Below are 18947 nucleotides of genomic sequence, written 5' to 3' on the forward strand. Positions count from 1 at the left end.
GTGTCCATGTCGACTGTGTTGACATTCAGGTAAAAAAACAGTGAAAAACCCCATGTCGACTTTGTGAATGTCGACCTAGACCATGTCGAACTAATGGCCTTGTTGACCTAATGACCTGTCGAACTAATGACCTTTCGACCTAGAATCATTTCGACCTTTTCCCATGTCGACCTAGAATCATGTCGACCTTTTAGCAATTCGACCTAATGGATTCTATGTAATGACATTCGACCATAATGCATTCGACCAAACGATCCCAACCCCTTACAGTTGGTAAAAAGCAATGAGGCATATGTATTAAGCCTAGAGAAGAGATAAAGTGGAGATAAGGTAAAAGGAGATAAATCCCCAGCCAATCAACTCCCAACTTTCATTTTCAAACACAGTTCATTGGCTGGTGATTTATCTCCTTTCACTTTATCTCCAGTTTATCTCTTTTCCAGGCTTAATACATCTACCCCATTGTGTGCACAAAGTATAATTTATCCATCTGCATTTCCAAGTTACTTCCTTTAAAATGGGAAACAGTTTTGTATGTAAATTGCAATCCTTATGTTATGCAAACAACAGTTTTAAGATTGTTTCTCTTATTTTTAGGACGGTGTGTGCTGTGCAGTTGAGAGAAGGAATTTATCATCATTTGTCAAAGAGATTAACAACTTCATTTGCAAACAGGTGATGTAAAAATTGCCCTATAAGCAGTTTGTATACATAACTACAACCTCTGATCGCGGATCGTAATTTGGTATAGTCAGATAGCTGAGAATGCTGGAAAAGCCTGCTAAAGCTCTCCGATAATAAACATTAAGATCCTGACAAAACATTACAACATAAAACGCTTGCTGTGAGGCCCCACAATGCAGGGACGTGCAGTCAGGGGCGGCAGTGCTTCCCCTGTAATTTGGTTTCAAATAATACAAAGAATATACCTATGACACTCTTCCGGTGTCACAAGTATTTTCTTAATTTTTTTTGCTATTTGTGACATTTAAGTTAGTTTGGAAGGCACCGATATGTGTGCCTCCCACTAACAAGTGTACGGGGATGAAGGGGGGGGGGGGGGGGGCTAAACCGAAAAGCTAGTAAAATAATGTTAAAAGCAGCACTTCAGTGCTTCATTTACAGGGGCTGCTGTGACAGGACAGCCGATCCAGCTGCTGTCCAATAACGGCAGCCACTATCAATTAGTTTCCAGAAGAGCTGTTTTTATCCGACTCTCCCCTCCCCTGTCATCTCTCCCCACGCTCCGGCTCACCTGGTTCGGTCTGCAGCAGTGAGGGGCTTTGCCGTGTGTCTGCGGCGGCCAGGGAAGGGGGCGCGGGGGTTTTAATACGCTCGTATGTAAAATTTCACAATCTTAGCTTGTAAACTGTGGATTTGTAAAGAGGGACAGAAGGACACATTTTTCACTTTTATATATTAGATTAGATAATATATTTGTAAATTTCTGATATACATTGGTGACAACTTCATATCTAAACCTTGCCTATATAAGAATTACCCAGGAAAAAAAGTTTGTATGCTTACTGGCAAGGACCATATGAAGTGATAGAGGTAGTAGGCCCCATCAATAACTGCATAAAGTTAGTCAGAAATGGAGGCAGAAACCAGAGTAAATCTATCACATTAACTTGCTGAAGCCTTGGAGAGGGGAACCAACACCGGTCTCTAATAAAGCCACGAAGAGTCCAGGATGTCCGGTAGCTATAGAGGAGACTGTCTATGACTCAGCGGCATCAGGCTGAGGAGATCATAAGGAATAACCAGGATATCTTTTCACCTCTACCAGGTTGGGCACAGATCATAAAGCATGATATCATAACTCCGCCAGCTGTATAGGTGAAGCTACAACCGTTTTCAAATTCTGGAAGCCAAGAGCGCAGCAGTGAAAAGAAAGAGCTAGGTTTTATCGAGGATTCCAATAGCGACTCGAATAACCCAATAGTGCTGGTGCTGAAACCTTCAGATGCTCTAAGATTCTGCAATGACTTTCATCAGTTAAATAAGCTCTCAAAGTTTAATTCCTAACCCTTTCCTCAAATTGATGAGTTATTGGATCTGACAAAAGGATATTGGCAAATTCTGTTAACAGAGCAGGTGAAAGGGAAGACTACATTCTCGACCCCTGATGGCTATTCCAATATTGTGTACTATCTTTTGGTCTGCATGGGGCCGAAGCCACTTTCCAGATGGCAACGGATAGAGTATTAAAGCCTCAATGAGGTTATGTTGTTGCCTACCTCAATGATGATGTCATATTTACTCAAAATTGGGAGGAGCATTTACACAAAGTAAAGGCAATCTTTGAGTCTCTAAATCTTTATGGTTTTGCATTCAACCCAGAAAAAAGGCCAAATATCTGGGATACATAGTTGGACCAACAAAGTGAAGGCCTTACTTATTTGGTCTAAACCTAATTATAAAACTCACCTACAGACCTTTTTAGGTTTGTTAGGCTATTATAGGAGATTCATTCCCAATTTCGCAACCAGACTGTGGCTTTAAGAGAATGCCTGAAAAAAAAAATAGCCTAGACAAGATTATCTGGACAAAAGGTAAAAGTGACATGGAGGTATTGTGCTCACTACCAGTTTTACAAGCACCAGACTTCCAGAAAATATAATTTTTTTTGCAAACAGATGTATCAGAAACAGGTCAGTGGATGAGAGGAAAAAAGTTTTATATCTTAGTCCGAAAGCTCTTACCTAGAGAGAGGTATATCTAAACCTGAAAGCTCTTACCTAGAGAGAGGTATATCTAAACCTGAAAGCTCTTACCTAGAGAGAGGTATATCTAAGCCTGAAAGCTCTTACCTAGAGAGTGGTATATCTAAGCCTGAAAGCTCTTACCTAGTGAGAGGTATAGCTTAGCCCAAAAGATCTTACCTAGAGAGAGAACATATGCCACAGTAGAGCGGGAGTGTCTATAAAATGGGCAGTAGAAACCTTGCAATATTACCTTCTGGTACAGAATTTGCGCTGGTAACTGATCATGACCCATTACAAATACCAGGGTAGCTCGGTGGTTTCTGACTTTGCAGCCTTACCATTTTCAGTTGCATATACCAGGCAAAGTGCATGCAAATGCCAAAGCTCTCCCCAGATGAGATGTTGGGGGAAATTTACTAAGATGTGTATTCCACTTCACATGTGATGTTGCTATGGACAACCAATCAGAATCTACTTCTTATTTATTTAGCACCCTCTAGAACAGTGGTTCCCAACCCTGGTCCTCAAGTACCCCCAACAGTGCATGTTTTGCAGGTCTCCACACAGAATCACAAGTGCTATAATTAGCTCCACCTGTGGATCTTTTCAAATGTACCTGAATAATGAGTGCACCTGCCGGGTGAGCTGGAAAACGTGTACTGTTGGGGGTACTTGAGGACCAGGGTTGGGAACCACTGCTCTAGAAGATAGTAGACAGGATCTGATTGGTTGTCCATAGCAACATCACATGTGAAGTAGAATACACATCTTAGTATATTTCCCCCGTTAGGTGTGGCACAAGCAAAAAAGGAGTAAAAATGTTAGTGTAATAGAAGAAAAATACAACAGTTAAGGAGCCCATACACGCTCTGTTCTGTGCTCTGTCCGTTCTGTACTATGAGATGCGCGCTCCCGCGCATCTCATAGTACAGTACAAAAAGTATGTGCTGCACATACTTTTTGTATTAGCTTTACATCGTATCGCATTGCATTGCATGCACAAGGCATGCAATGCGATACGATGTGTACTTTAAAAGTACAGAACGGACGCCCAGAACGGAGCGTGTATGGGCTCCTTTAGGGTCCCATTTTCTGTTTGGTGGAGGTTAGACTAGATAAACAGAATTTGTTATTACTGCTGTTTGGGTAATAAGAAATGTAGGTACTTGTTTCCTAGCACGGCGCCCCCTGATTTCCATCGAAGTGCATCACATGCAATATAGCGGCATGCAATGCGATTTTTAATTGTACAAGCACCCTGATGGGTGCTTACAATGTTAAATGCACCCCCATTGTCAATGCCACCCCCACTATCAATGCCAACCCGCACAGCGGTATGTGTCCTCCGACCTTTTCATACACCCACTAGCCACGTCGGCGTGGAGTTGATTTAAGATAGTGTGGCGAGCGCAGCGATCCTCCAAGCCCGAAGCGTGGCGAGCCCCGTTGCGACGCGGATTACTTAACATGTATTCCGCGTCCCTTCGGGGGGCTCGCTACGCTCTCCACGCTTCGGGCTCGGTGGCTCGATGCGCTCGCCACACTATCTACAATCGACTCCACGCCGACGTGGATAGTGGGGGTATGAAAAGGTCGGAGGACACGTACCGCCACCCCTTGCGGGCTCGCTGCGCTCGCCACGCTTCGGGTTGGCGTTGATAGTGGGGGTGGCGTTGACAATGAGGGTGCATTTAACATTGTTAGCACCCATCAGGGTGCTTGTACAATTAAAAATCGCATTGCATGCCATTTGCTGGCATGCGATGCAATGCGATATTTAATTGTACATTCCGGTCCATAATGACCTGTAATGTTTACCTTTTTATACAGGAAAACTTTTTTTTTACACAACATTTTTTTTTTTTTTTATTTATCTAACAAATGTGAGCGACACTGGCATTTTTTGTGGATATTTTGAACATCTCTCACAGAGATGTTGGCACTCCAAAGAGTTTATAAATATGCTTCAAAAACATATGTAGTATGTGAGTGACTTTATATAGCAACTTATCAACTTCTATCTGACACTGATTGAGTCTATGCATGACAGGTACTAAGGATGAGCAGCCAAAAAAGGGTATTCTCTGTCCTGACACTGCCCTTATTAACTGTAGATGGCGGTATTACTGCCCTCTGCGTCCCAATACTTTTACTGGTGCCTCTCAAACGTTTTGGGTGTTGAGCCACCCCCTTGCCCCAATGCCTGGGAGGTAGTTTTACTGCACACCATGAGTAACTTAGTTGTCCAATGGGCTGGCCAGTGTTTTTACAAAAGACGCCTCCAGTGGCTTTTGTATATTTTTGCAGGGTGTGGTGTAGGGTTCTGACAGTCGGGATCCTGACAGTCATTAGCCCGACATTGGGATCCCAACTGCTCGGACTCAGACAGCATGCTGAGCGCAGCAAAGCCCCTTGCGGGCACTTGCTACCTATTCTATTCTCCCTCTATGCGGGTCGTGGACCCCCACGAGGGAAAAAAAATAGCGGGTGGCCATCGGGCACCTGTCTGTCTGTTTGACAGTCGGGATCGCGCCCGGCACAAGGGTGTTTCCCTTAACATACACCAATATTCACAAAGATTTTATACATATCTCATGATCAGGCGCTGAATGGTTCAACATCAAGTATCCATTCCCCTTCGTTTGGATATGGTATATGCGGAGAATAAAAGGTGAATATAGTGAAGTACAGTTATGTACAGCAATACTTTAATTCACACCAGTAAAAACAAATAGTGCCTGATAGGTCACATTCCGATCCTTCAAGCACATACAACACAGAAAAATGGTAATGCAGTATTACAATGAGTACATGCAGGGTCTTCCTGTCTAACTCAAAGGTGAAACAATTACCGGATCGATTTGAACTGGTCGCCAGTTCAATATAGGCACAAGTGAATTAGTCCCGGGGCAACTCACAGGTCTCAGTCCGTCACAACTCCGGTATGTCTCCTCTGGGTCAAGCAGGTAGTGTCCCAATGTTCTGACCAACGCGTTTCAACTCCTTCTGGAGTCTTTATCAAGGTCCCAATAGGTGTATAGTGTTCCAGGTCTTATGTCCGTTATAAGTAGTCGTTTAGATCACGCCTTCATTGCGTACAGCTGCCGCAGCCCGGAAGTGACTGGCAGCTACTCCCGTCGTCTTACTTCCGTCTGCGTCTGGCTCCGTCCTGTTGTCATGGTGTTTTAGGACGCCGGAAGTTGACTTCTTCCGTGTGAAGCTGCGTCAACTCCGGCTTTTGTTGTTAGTTGCCATGACATTCGATGTCCGTTGTTAATGGATAGAAGTGCAGTTAAGTCCAGCAATCACAGCAAAATTTCTCCATAAGCGTAGACAGTACGTGCAACATGATATTATATCTATATATCAAAGTGCATGTGCATTATGTACGTCCTTTTAATGAAAGTGACGGTGCATAGCTGCCTATGGTAAAGTGACAGTGCCTATTGGAAAATTTTCAATATTGCAACAACAGTGTACACAGTAAAATCGCCTTCTGAATAGCAAATTCTGTATGTAACAATCACTGTGAAAATAAATCTCATGCCGATAATGGTTCAAGAATTGGTTAGGGGGGTTTGAAGGTCTATATGAGTCAAGCACTCGGAGACAAAGAGCCAAGAAATGTATATAGATTCCGAGCAAAGTGTTACACCTTTTGAACCTCACTACATGCTCCCTCAATAGGTTTTTAATTAACACTTTCTGTTCCATTATTTTCAGAATGGGCAACTTTTTTTCAAACGCCAATGATATACCTCAGTTTGATGCTCTAAAAATGGTAGAGGTAAGTTTTACAGTACAGCAGTGCAGTTAATTAGGTCTGTAAAAATGTAAACGTGTTCAAATGTCTACCTTCTATTAATGTCTAAGTGGTTAAGGCAGTGATTCATGAACATTATATAGGGAGCGACAAGATTCACTTATGTTCATCCACATCGTTTATTATTGTGAATGGTGTGAGCAACTTATATCTAAGTCTGGTTATAGTATAGAGTTGAAGTCCCCACCTTCCATGAGAGTACCTCTACATAGGGCTTTTAGTTTAACAAAGAGTGTTTTAAAAAAAACACCTTGGTCACTTTGGGGGTTTTCAGGGGTGCAAGGTATTAGTCAAAGTTCCTGCAGATGTGACCGAGAGGCATGTGAAGCCACAAGGTGTACGAGTGTGCCAACTGTTTTTAACATTATTGGTAGCCACCAGCACTGATTTTGCCTTTTATAGGGACCATAAATAATTTGCATTGGTCCTAGAACACCAACCCACGTCACCCCTGCAAGGGTGCTACGGCACATCGTTTGGGAACCACTGGGTTAAGATATTGTTACAATGGCACCCAAATCATGTGGCCAAGTAAGCACAGTTCACTATATTTAAAACATAGAGATTGGAGCGCTATGAAAGTAACAATGGGTGCTTGTGCTTTGCCTGTAAGAAATAGGGTTTTTTTTGGTTTTGTTTTTTTTAACAAATTGCATATATAATGTTTACACTTTTTGAGTAGTTGTGGTCGGGTAGCAGAGTTTCGGTGGTACTCACTGAGGAACACGCTCAGGACAGCTGTCTACACTTTCTCTACAATACCTCTCTCCAGGGTCTGTGTGACGCTGTCAGTTGTTGTCTCAGCTGCTCCGTTCTGCGCTCCGTTTTTCGGCGCTTTAATTTTTTTTATGTAAAGTTTTTCTAGTATAAATTATACTCCCCGTCAGTGGCCAAACCATCCTGGACAAAGAGTAAACCTTAAAAAGCGTTGGTTGATAGCCGGGAGCGCCGATACCCTAACAGGAAAGACGCTTCCTGAACTTCCGGTCAAAACCGAACAGAGCAGCAGAGAGACGGAGACGCCAGCAACAACTGACAGCGTCACACAGACCCTGGAGAGAGGTATTGTAGGGAAAGTGTAGACAGCTGTCCTGAGCGTGTTCCTCAGCGAGTACTACCGAAACTCCGCTACCCGACCACAACTACTCAAAAAGAGTGTAAACATTATATATGCAATTTGTTTTAACAAAAAAAAACACTTTTTTTTACAGGCAAAGCACAAGCACCCATTGTTACATTCATAGCGCTCCAATCTCTATATTTTAACTACACAATTATATGGAGCAGCTCAATACAAGCGCAATTGCACATATCCCATCCACAGTTCACTATATACTCCTTTCACACCGCACTTCGGACTGGGGTAATTTCCAGGTTGGTAACGTGTGGACTTGGGTCAAGGTGTGGTGTGAAAGCAATTTGACCCAGGTTATAAGTAGGGTTAAACCCGGGTCTCTCTCTGTACAATGGGCGACACAGGTTTAATGCAAAAGGATGGAAGTACATTTACTAGGGAGAAAGTCCTAACAGAACTTTCAAGACTGAAAGTGGATAAATCAATGGGGCCAGACGGACTGCATCCAAGGATACTAAAAGAACTAAAAGATGTGTTGGTAGCGCCATTAACAGATTTATTCAACCAGTCACTAGATACAGGTGCAGTTTGAGAGGACTGGAGAAGAGCAAACGTAGTTCCATTGCACAAAAGCGGAAGCAAAGAAGAAGCAAGTAACTACAGACCAGTGAGCCTTACATCAGTAGTAGGGAAATTAATGGAAACACTATTAAAAGAAAGAATAGTGGAATATCTTAAATTAAACAATTTACAGGATCCAAAACAGCATGGTTTTACTGCATGGAGATCATGCAAAACAAATCTTAATGACTTTTTTGACTCCGTGACCAAAATACTAGATGAAGGGGGTCTGTAGATGTGGCATATCTAGACTTTAGTAAGGCATTTGACACTGTACCACATCGCAGGCTGCTAAAAAAAACTTGAAAGTGTGGGATTGGATTATAAAACAATTAAATGGATAAGAACCTGGTTGCAGGATAGGAAACAGACAGTTGTAGTAAATTAAGTGCATTATATGGAGGGACATGTTACCAGTGGAGTACCCCAGGGATCTGTACTTGGACCAGTGCTCTTTAATATCTTTGTAAGTGACATTGCAAATGGTATTGAAGGGAAAGTATGCCCTTTTGCAGATGACACAAAGATATGCAACAGAGTAGACACACCAGGAGGGGTAAATCAAATGACTGATGATCTAAGTAAACTTGAGAATTGGTCAAGAGCATGGCAACTATAGTTTAATGCTAAAAAAATGCAAAATTATGCACTTGGGACTCAAAAACCCAAAGGCTCAATATAGTATCAAGGGTACTATAATGGAACATAAGTGGACATGATAGAACTCTTCAAATATATCAAGGGTTTTAACATAGTTCAGGAGGGGAATTTTCTTCAAAGGAAATGAAGTAATAGAACACAAGGACATGCACTGAAACTGGAGGGAGGTAGGTTCAGGGGAAATGTCAGAAAGAATTACTTCACAGAAAGGGTAGAGGATAAGTGGAATAGCCTCCCATCAGAGGTGGTAGAGGCTTAGGGGGGTATTCAATGTCAGGGTCACGGCAGTCGAGCTTGCTCGACCGCCGTGACCAAGTCCCGTTCTCGGTCAGCTCGACCAAGAACACGCAGGCGGGATTCAATGTCCCGCCTGCCGGGGAGCGAAAAGGGGGCGTGGCCGCGAGTTGCGGACGGGAAGAGGCGAGCTGCAGCCGGCAACTCGTCACTTCCCGGCTGTTCTCGGCAGAGCAAGCCCGACAGCTAGTGATGTCGGGCTCGTTCTGCCGAGATACCCTGCTCAATGCTGTCGGGGAAGACAGCATTGAATAGGGCCCGGCGGGCATCTCCCCGATGGGAGGTGCTCGCCGGAGATTGAATATCCCCCTAAGACAGTAGAACAATTTAAACATGCTTGGGATAGGCATATGAATATCCTTACAAAGAAATAAGCATTAAAAAGGGTTGAGATTACCTGAAGGGTAAAAAAAGGGACAGACTAGATGGGCCAAATGGTTCTTATCTGTCGTCAAATTCTATGTTTCTATGTAAACATGGTGGTTTTTTTTATTATTTTGTTTGGTTACTTTTAATTTAATTATCAAAACTTTTTTATTTATTTGTATTTTGACAGGATACAGTTACCAAAAATTGTGTAGTGATTTTTTCAAAGACCACCTGTCCATATTGCTTAATGGCTAAAGAGGCATTTAACAGTATAAATGTGAGTTATAAGACAATTGAGTTGGATGAAATCGACAATGGAAGCCAGGTTCAAGAAGCACTTCATGAAATGACAGGAGGAAGAACTGTAAGTATTGCTCTCCATTACTATCTGCTTTTGTGTATTAATGTAATGTATTGATACGCCATATTTATATACTCTGTGGATGCACAGTCTAATATATTTACAAGGTGAGAAATATGTAGACCAGGTGATTCCATACTTTTCTTGTAGTGCTGTATTTAACCCTTTGAGTGCCAACGTTGCTGTGAGAGACCCTCAAAATATCCGCTAAAAATGCCACCAGCCGGCTGTTCTTTTAGTACTATTAAATACAAATACAGCCAAGTCATTTCATTGAAGTTTAGTTAAATATTGTACCCAAAAAAAGAACAGTCGCTGTGAGCGACGCTGGCATATTTAGCGGATATTTTGAGGATCTCTCAGAGCAACATTGTATAAAGTATAAATTATTTTTGTTACCCTTCCAGCAATTAGGGAAATGTTCTTTGCAGAGTAAATATTATAATATTATTAATAAATTGTAAAACTAAAAAAATACATTTATTTTTCTGACTAGAAGAAAGTCCCCAGTTTATATTCTTGGCAGATGTCTTTTTACTATGGTCTTCCGTTTCTGCATACTCTTTGAATCCTATTCCAGGTCCCTTTTCCCCTTGAATAATGGCACTGACCTCGCTCTCTCTTCCTTAAATAATGCTATATATATATATATATATATATAACAAAATCCGGGGGACCTTGATGGGGTTACCCCAGGAAAGGAGGTGGCACTCAGACGTCTTTTCATGAAGATTTTTATAGAAGATTGCAGATCAAAACATAGCTATGGTCAACGTTTCGAGACTGCTAGAGTCTCGTCCTCTGGACGTGCGCTGAAAGTGCAAGGTGCAAGTGCATATAGAAAGATCACAGGGGGCGCATTGAATGTACAGGCTGGGCACCCGTACAGCAGCTGCATAGCATTAGATCATTGGTGAGTGCTATTTAAGAGGAGACTGGAGACAGGGTCAGTGTATCCTGACACTGGAGCTGTGAAGACGTCTACAGATGTCCTGTCTTGAGAAAGGCCACCTAGTGGCCGAAACGTAGACTACAATACATGCAATGGTGATGTGCCCTCATTGGATTGGATAAATTGTTTCATTACAAGACTGTGGTGAGTGCCCTCATTGGATTATCATATCCTACACTGCTATATGAATAGGACAGATGATTGTCACCTTAGAGGTGCACCCCAGCAAATGTGTGTAATAGAAGAGAACATAAACAGTGTGCTAAAAAAGTCTCACAGGTCCCAGTGGTTGGTGTAACCCGATTGTTACCAGTCTCTGCTTTGCTAGAGATATTTTACAAGCACTTTCCTTTGAACCGGCAGCTCCTTGCTCTCAACACACAGGTGTCCTGAATCCTACAGGACTCCATAATCTTCTACAACAACAACAAGCAATAGCGCTCCATAGTGCAATATATTTTTGAACAGAAGTTTATTAAAACAAAAGTGAACACAGGGTATAGGTCAGATCAGGTACCACATCAGGTGGTTCAAACTACCGCAGTTTGTATCGCATGAACACAATATGTAGGAGCCGGTTATACTCTCATGTCTCCCTGGTCTCCCCTCTCATCAAAGCACAGTCAGCACGCTAGGCCACTCCCCTACGCGTTTCATCTGACAAAGTCTGGTGTGACGAAATATGTAGGAGCGTTGCCTAGCGTGCTGACTGTATAATAATAAGAACAAAAACTAGAGCTCCTAGAACTAAATGGGTTGCAAAAATACCCAGAAGAGGTTATAGCTGTATGTACTGGAAATGTCGAGCAAGTGTGTTACCCCTAATCTATTCTATTCTTATGGAGACACAAATTTATGTATTTATTTTTCTCCTTCCTACTTCATGGAAGCCTTAACAATGGGTTAACCCCTTATCTCCTAGCTTGTAAGACAGGTAGTTTTTTTTCCCCTAGGATCCTCCCCTTCCTCCTCCTCCTTGTGGTATCTATGCCCTCTACTCCTTATACCCCTTAATCTTTTTCCTGTTTCCTTTAGGAGTAGGTCAGGTATATTACTGCGCCCCCTCTGCTTCTTCCTTTTTTTAAAACAAAAAAATGTCAAATAGATATGTCTATCTCTCCAAATTATCTAACATGTTCTCACCGTGCCGTAGGGGAAATCCTTGATCAGTGATGTCTAACCTTGACACCACAGCTGTTGTTGAACTACACATTCCAGCATGCCCTGCATCAGTTTTAGCATGGCCAAATAGTAAAACTGTAGCAGGGCATGCTGGAGTGTCAAGGCTAGACATCACTGTCTTAGATGGTAGAATTCGTTTCCTGAGTATACTGTATTGATCAGGGAGGATTTGTGTTGACCACTATTGATGTGTGTTATCTTGGAGTGCAAGTGTTCCCTTAAGGGGCCCATTTATCATTTAATATTTGCTGCTAAATCAGGTGTAGGGCCGGATTAAGGTCTGTGGGGCACTGGACAACAAAATTCTGTCCTCCACCCCCCCCCCCTCCCGGAGGCAGGTGGTACCTGGAATAGGCAGCGGGGATCCTTGCAGTGCCGCAGCAGGGGTCCGTGCAGTGCTGGGGAGGCACCGGGGTCCCTGGGGCATATGGGCAGTCACTGGCGGGGTCCTTGCAGCGGATGGGAACTAGTAGCGCTACTATTTCCTATCCGCTGCAGAGACCCCGCCGCTGACTGCCCAGCCGCCGCAGGGACCCCCTGCCTTCCCCACGCTACACAACCCCACTTCCTGCCACCGTAGCAGCAGTGCTGGTATTGGGGCCCCAGGGCTACCGCCCCTGTCGTTCCATGGTTAATCCGGCCCTGGGTGGGCGAACCCATATGTTTGACCACATATTTTTTGCTCTATGTTAAATTGTTATTAGCATTGCTTGGTGCCTAGGGTGTGCACCTGCAATCTTTCTTTATGTGTAGAACTACAAGTATCGGCATGGCAGCACCTCTCATTGTGTCTGGAATTAGTGTGTGCAGTGTATCTTAAAGTTATATGATCATACAGGGTTTTGTTTTTTATACGAAGGGCCATAAAGTTTTCAAATTCACAATTTATGTACACTAAAACAAATACTATTAATATATTTTAAATTTTACTTTCTATCTGCAGGTGCCAAAAGTGTTTGTTAATGGAGCTTGCATTGGAGGTGGAACTGAAACAAGAAACCTTAATCAAGAGGGCAAGTTACTTCAACTGGTCCAACAGTGTAACATCACAGCTGACATTAGAACCTGACCGTTTTGTTTCAGAGAGACTGAGGATATTTTGAGTTGAAGTCTTCAACTTGTTTTTTACAAATTGGGCCAAGAAGAGTTGTTCCTTCAAGTGCAGTTATTTCTGACATCTGGCTGTCCCATGAAGGTTTTTATTTCTACTCAGTTGGGGGAAAAAAGTAATCACTTGCAACACACTTTTGGAAATGGTATTAATAGGAAAGTATGTTTGGTTTAATGGAGATTGTATTTATTCTAACGATAGCATTCAATTTAGATCTGAATCCTCATTTATCAAAGATTTTTAGCTATGACCGGAGCTGATCGTTCATAAATGGGTCCCTTGACATTTAAATATTTGTAGCGTCTAGTGAGCAATATGAAAGCTTTTTTTTTTTTTTTAAATAGTGTTTGTCTCATTGCCCATAGCAACACTTTTATCATGGCACCAATCTGTGTAATCAGGATTATGGGTACTTGTGTACTAACACGGCGCCCACGATAATAGGTCGCACAACATATAATCGCATCGCATGGCATACACCCGATGCACTGCGATGCGATTTTAAATTGTATAGGCCCCCTATACGATGTTTAATTGTATAAGCACCCTAATGGAGGCTTACAATGTTAAATGCACCCCCATGCCACCCCACTATGAACGCCAACCCGAAGCGTGGCGAGTGCAGCGGTACGCGTCCTACGACCTTTTCATACCCCCACTATCCACGTCGGCATGGAGTTAATTTTATATAGTGTGGCGAGCCCGAAGCGTGTATAAAGAGTATTACTTTACATGTATTCCGCGTCCCCTCGTGGGGCTCGCTGCACTCGCCACGCTTCGGGCACGGTGGCTCGCCACACTATATAAATGCCATACAATTCGATGGTATACAATTTAAAATTGTATAACATCGGCTACCATCGCACAACATCGCATCGCATGCCTTATGGTCTGCGATGCGATGGGCGCCGTGCTAGTACACAAGTACCGGATTATGTTATTGTTCTGTCATATTCCAGAACTACAGTACATGCTGCAGATATCCTGGACGTTTTTATTTATAGTCTATTTATGATATTCTTCTCTATACGTTTTACACTTTTTTTCCCCCCTATATTGGTGAATGTGTTTTCTGAAGAGCTGAAGTTTTGGTGTATTTCAGGGAATGAGGAGAGGGGTGATAGGAAATCAGTGTTTCATTAAGTGTTGCTCTAATGCTTTGTACACACAGTGCGAGTACCATGCCCACGGCATGCATGCGACCTGCATACAACTGCTTGCGATACGGGAACACGCATCGGGATCGCAAAGGTAAAAAACGCATGCAATATCATGCAGATTGTACCTGTGTGTACACACCATAAGACCGTACTCATTACAAAGGCTCAATTCCGACCTTTTTCTAGTATTTTGTGTACTTTTATTTATCACAATGGTAATGTATTTGTATGACCTATTCTGTATACTATATTTTTGTGGAGTAAAGCTTACACTTGCTTTAAAGTATTCCTATATGATCCATGCTGAATATAGCTCAATATCTATCTTAACTGCATGAAAGAATTTAAATAAACCTTTTACTCACTTGGCATTGTTGTTTCATTCTATTTCTATGTATATAATATGTATGTATCTATGTATGTATAACATAAAATGTACTATATTAATTATGTTTGCATTATGTAGTGACATAATTTCCTTATATACAGTTGGAACACTTATTTTAGGGATTACATCAGCGTATTTCAACCACTGTACCGTTGCACACTAGTGTGCCTTGAGCTGTTCTCAAGTGTTCCACCAGAGCTAGAAATGCCAACACAGTTTACAGCCACCACCACCAGTTCAACTGTTATTCACTGGTCTCTTCCTGCTCCAGTTCTGTCTCTGTATCCTATGCATACGAGACCACCCCTTTCTTACATCAGTGGGTCCAAATCTGGCTACTTGCCCCTCCTCCTCTTGTCATCCGCTAATCGTCATTGGTTGGCGCTGACAGTTATTACTCCATCTTGAGGGTGTAAAGCAGCCCATACACGCTGCTATTTAGGGCGTGCTTTCCGTGCTGTACTAGCACGGATCACATTGCATTGCATTGCCTGTGCACACGTTGTGCATGCAATGCGATGCAATGTGATGAAACCTAAGTACAAAAAGTATGTGCAAGCACATACTTTTTGCACTGTGCGATGAGGTGCCGCGGGAGCGCGCACCTCAAAGCACACATCGGAACAGCACGCATAGCAGCGTGTATGGGCAGCCTAAGTCCTGGTGTCCCCGTTCACAGGCTCATTGCTGCCCAGAGACTGTATATGACTTGAATCAGATTTAGAGAAAATTAGTCACTGGGAGCTAGGTGAGCTTGGTGTTCTGTTTTTATAGGGTCCCCACTAGCTCCCTTGGAGAACATACTGGCAGCTCTGCAGTGACATGTATGGTGTTCACATTAGTGCATGTTACACACTGAAAACAATGGGCATTGCCATAAGGTCTCTTTTGTGTTCTGCAAGCAGATGAGCCTGGCACAGACTGAACTGTGTTCATCTGGGGGTCAGTGTGCTTTCTATTTGTGTTCAATGGGGACAAGGTGATTTTTTTTTAATGTGGGGACCAATGTGATATTTGTTTTCATGTGTTGGCCAGTGTATTTTATTTTTGTTACCTGCAAGTACCAGTGTGATTATTATTATTTTTTATATGGATGCCAATGTTTGCTTTTTGTTTTTTTTCCTGTGGAGGTCTTATCGTGTGCCCTGGCAATGTTGAAATCTTGATTGTTGTGCTGCAAATTGAAAATCACTGGCCCACATATACAGAAACTTTTTAGTTAGGATATCTGTATTGGATGATGGCTTTTAGCACATTAACTTAGTAACCTGAACAAGACAAACCTTAATCGGACAACTTGGAACTGCTGGTGTTAAAGAAAAAGACAAACCGCAACAAAAACGAAAAGTGAGCACAATAACAACTCTAGATGTGTGGTGTTCCAGCTGCTAGCTAGGCGGGATTACCAATCCTAGTCAACAAGATAAAAGGAACAAGTAGAGATAGCGCTAGGAACAACCAGACATTAAAAGTAATTATGCACACCTGTGAAAATTGATTGTAATCAATATAACATATATATTAATTAAATAAATATACATAAAAATAACAATAGCATATTTAATAAATATATGATTATGTACCGCCGATACAGCAAAAAAAGTGGTAGTCCACTGTAATTCAATTGTTCATTGAGTGGTGAGCCAGTAGTTGGTAGTTGCTCAATGTATAGCCATTTAGGTTGCAGTAATACTGAGATAATGGTTGCAGTGGACTGATAGATACCAGAGTACCTTGATATTAAGGGACCCATATCCTGGTTTAAAGTCCAGACCCCCGTGTGCCGGCCGGCGTTGGATAGATGCTAGAGCAATCATGACTGATGCATTTCCCCGCCTTCATCTGTCAGCTTTATCAAAGATCAAGAGTTTATGTAATATTATAGGTATGATTTAGCTTTGGAAAAATACAAATTGAAGGTGCACAGTCTGTAAACATAATAATGGATGTTTTAAAACAATATTAGTTGTAATATATTCAAAGTAATAAGCCTATTTAATTAAGCACACATAACAATCTTATAACAACATCCCTATACAATTGTACACTTTGTAACATTTAACTGTTGAGATTATAATCTGCCACTCAGTTAGAGAATTCATATACTATGTAGCTTTCTTTAGGCTTTTCTGTTCCATCAGCTCCAGCATTTTTTAGAAAGCCACAATGTTACAATACAGCAAAGTTTGATAATGTTGTAAATAAATTAGCAATTATTATTCCTCTGCCCAATAATCTGTTAAAAAGCAATATCTTAAATATTATGACCTTTGGAGACTTGTTAACTGCATTTAAATGGTTATAGTTACCAGTTTACAGGTAAGTATGGCTGGGCTCCTTAGATGTCCTGTCCTGATTTAAGCTTTGCCCATCGTACACTTGGAGCCTGATTCAGAGTTAATTACAAGAGCATAATTTTTCTTAAATGAGCAAAAACACGTGCAATGCAGGTGGGGAAGATGGAACGTGCAGAGAGAGAGAGAGAGAGAGAGAGAGAGAAATTTGGGTGGGGTGTTTTAAAACTGAAATCTAAATTGCAGTGTAAAAATAAAGCAGCCAGTATTTACCCTGCAAATAAACAAAATTATGCACCCAAATCTAACTCTCAAGGACTTCTGGTTGCTTTCCGACTCTACCATCCCTATAGCTAAATATAGAAAATCCAGTTTTAAACAGCTAAATAATGCAGCTAAAGCTATTGTTCCAGTGCATTGGCGGTCCCAAGGGGTACTTACAATTTGGAAATGGTATCAAAGAATAGACTTCAATATGTCCATGAAAGACATTTATTATTCAGCCTTAGAAAAGCAATCTGACTACATTGCCACCTGGTTTACTTGGATAGACTACAAGACTACTTATATAAAGCTCTGATACCAATAAACCAAGTACAATAATGTTCATACAGTACTTGGCACTGAAAGGATTAGACTGCCGTGATACTACTGATTGTTCTCATGCATGCTTGCTAACCTCCCCTCCCCACCACACACACACTTTCCTTGGTTCTCCCCCTCCCCCCATATTACACTGTAATTGATTAATTACTGCTGTTGGTAGTTATTTCATGATTGAACATTTTGGTACTTATGTACTAACTGGGCTGCCGATTTTGAAATCGGGTCCATCGCATCCGACCATATCGCATGCGATGCGATGCGATGGACCCGATTTTTCCATAGGATTCAATGTTAAAATGGACTGAGTCCATTTTAACATGGAATTCAATGGGAAAAGGGGTCCTTTTCATACCCCTACTATCCAAGTGGGCATGGAGTTGGATATAAACCTGTGGCGAGCGTAGCGAGCCACCGAGCCCGAAGCGTGGCGAGCGTAGCGAGCCCCACGAGGGGACACAGAATACCATCCCCTCGCGGGGCGCGCTTCGCTCGCCACGCTTCGGGCATGGTGGCTCGCTATGCTCGCCACAGGTTTATATCCAACTCCATGCCCACTTGGATAGTAGGGGTATGAAAAGGACCCCTTTTTCCCATTGAATTCCATGTTAAAATGGACTCAGTCCATTTTAACATTGAATCCTATGGAAAAATCGGGGCATCGCATCGCATCGCATGCGATATGGTCGTATGCGATGTGATGCGATATCGCATCGCATCTTATTGTATGCCTTAAGTTAAGGCATACAATCAAAAAATCGGCAGCCCAGATAATACATAAGTACCAACATTTTCACTAATGCCTTGTTGATCAACTTCTAACACTGCATTTTTTTCTTTATTTGTACTACTATTAATGCACTGCAGAACTTAGCTTGTCTTCATTTTGTTTCTCTGCATTTTGTGATTGAATGAAAAATAAATAATTCATACGAAAAAAAAGTGCCCTGCGATCAGGTCTGAATTAGGCCCGATGTGCAGTGAGGTAAATGGCTGGGTATGTCGAGTATCCGAGCCACATTTACACACAAATATATGAACCCGAGGATTCATTGTGGACATTATACAAAGGACGTTCATACTGTTGGAAATGTCTATTTTGATCAGTAATGTGCGTAACGGTTACAGGCTAGGCAGTGCCTCACCTGTCATAAACCTTGTAATCCAGAGGTTTAACTATAAATATTATTAGAATAATACAAAGAATATAAGAAAAAATATATATTTTTACTCAGTATTATACCAAAGTATGAAAGGAGAGGCTCTGCCTCCCCTCACATCCATGCCACCCTGTCGTCCCGCATCCATGCTGCTTTCTTCCATCCCATTTATGCTGCTCTGTCTAC

The 18947-nt window shown here is 42.0% G+C and overlaps 1 protein-coding gene across 2 annotated transcripts in view; it reads left to right on the plus strand.

The window, feature by feature from the left end:
- GLRX2 (glutaredoxin 2) overlaps positions 1-14685 on the plus strand; it is a 33707-nt gene extending 19022 nt beyond the window's left edge. For both annotated transcript variants that reach the window (XM_083156790.1, XM_083156789.1), the window contains exons 2-5: positions 598-675; positions 6432-6495; positions 9738-9914; positions 12989-14685. In XM_083156790.1, the coding sequence (XP_083012916.1) occupies positions 598-675; positions 6432-6495; positions 9738-9914; positions 12989-13114 (445 nt within the window). In that variant the 3' untranslated portion in view covers positions 13115-14685. The remainder of the gene's footprint in view (positions 1-597; positions 676-6431; positions 6496-9737; positions 9915-12988) is intronic.
- Positions 14686-18947: the final 4262 nt, after the last annotated feature.

The sequence above is a fragment of the Crinia signifera genome, chromosome 8, assembly GCF_055691185.1.
Source record: "Crinia signifera chromosome 8, ASM5569118v1, whole genome shotgun sequence".
NCBI classification, from domain to species: domain Eukaryota; kingdom Metazoa; phylum Chordata; class Amphibia; order Anura; family Myobatrachidae; genus Crinia; species Crinia signifera.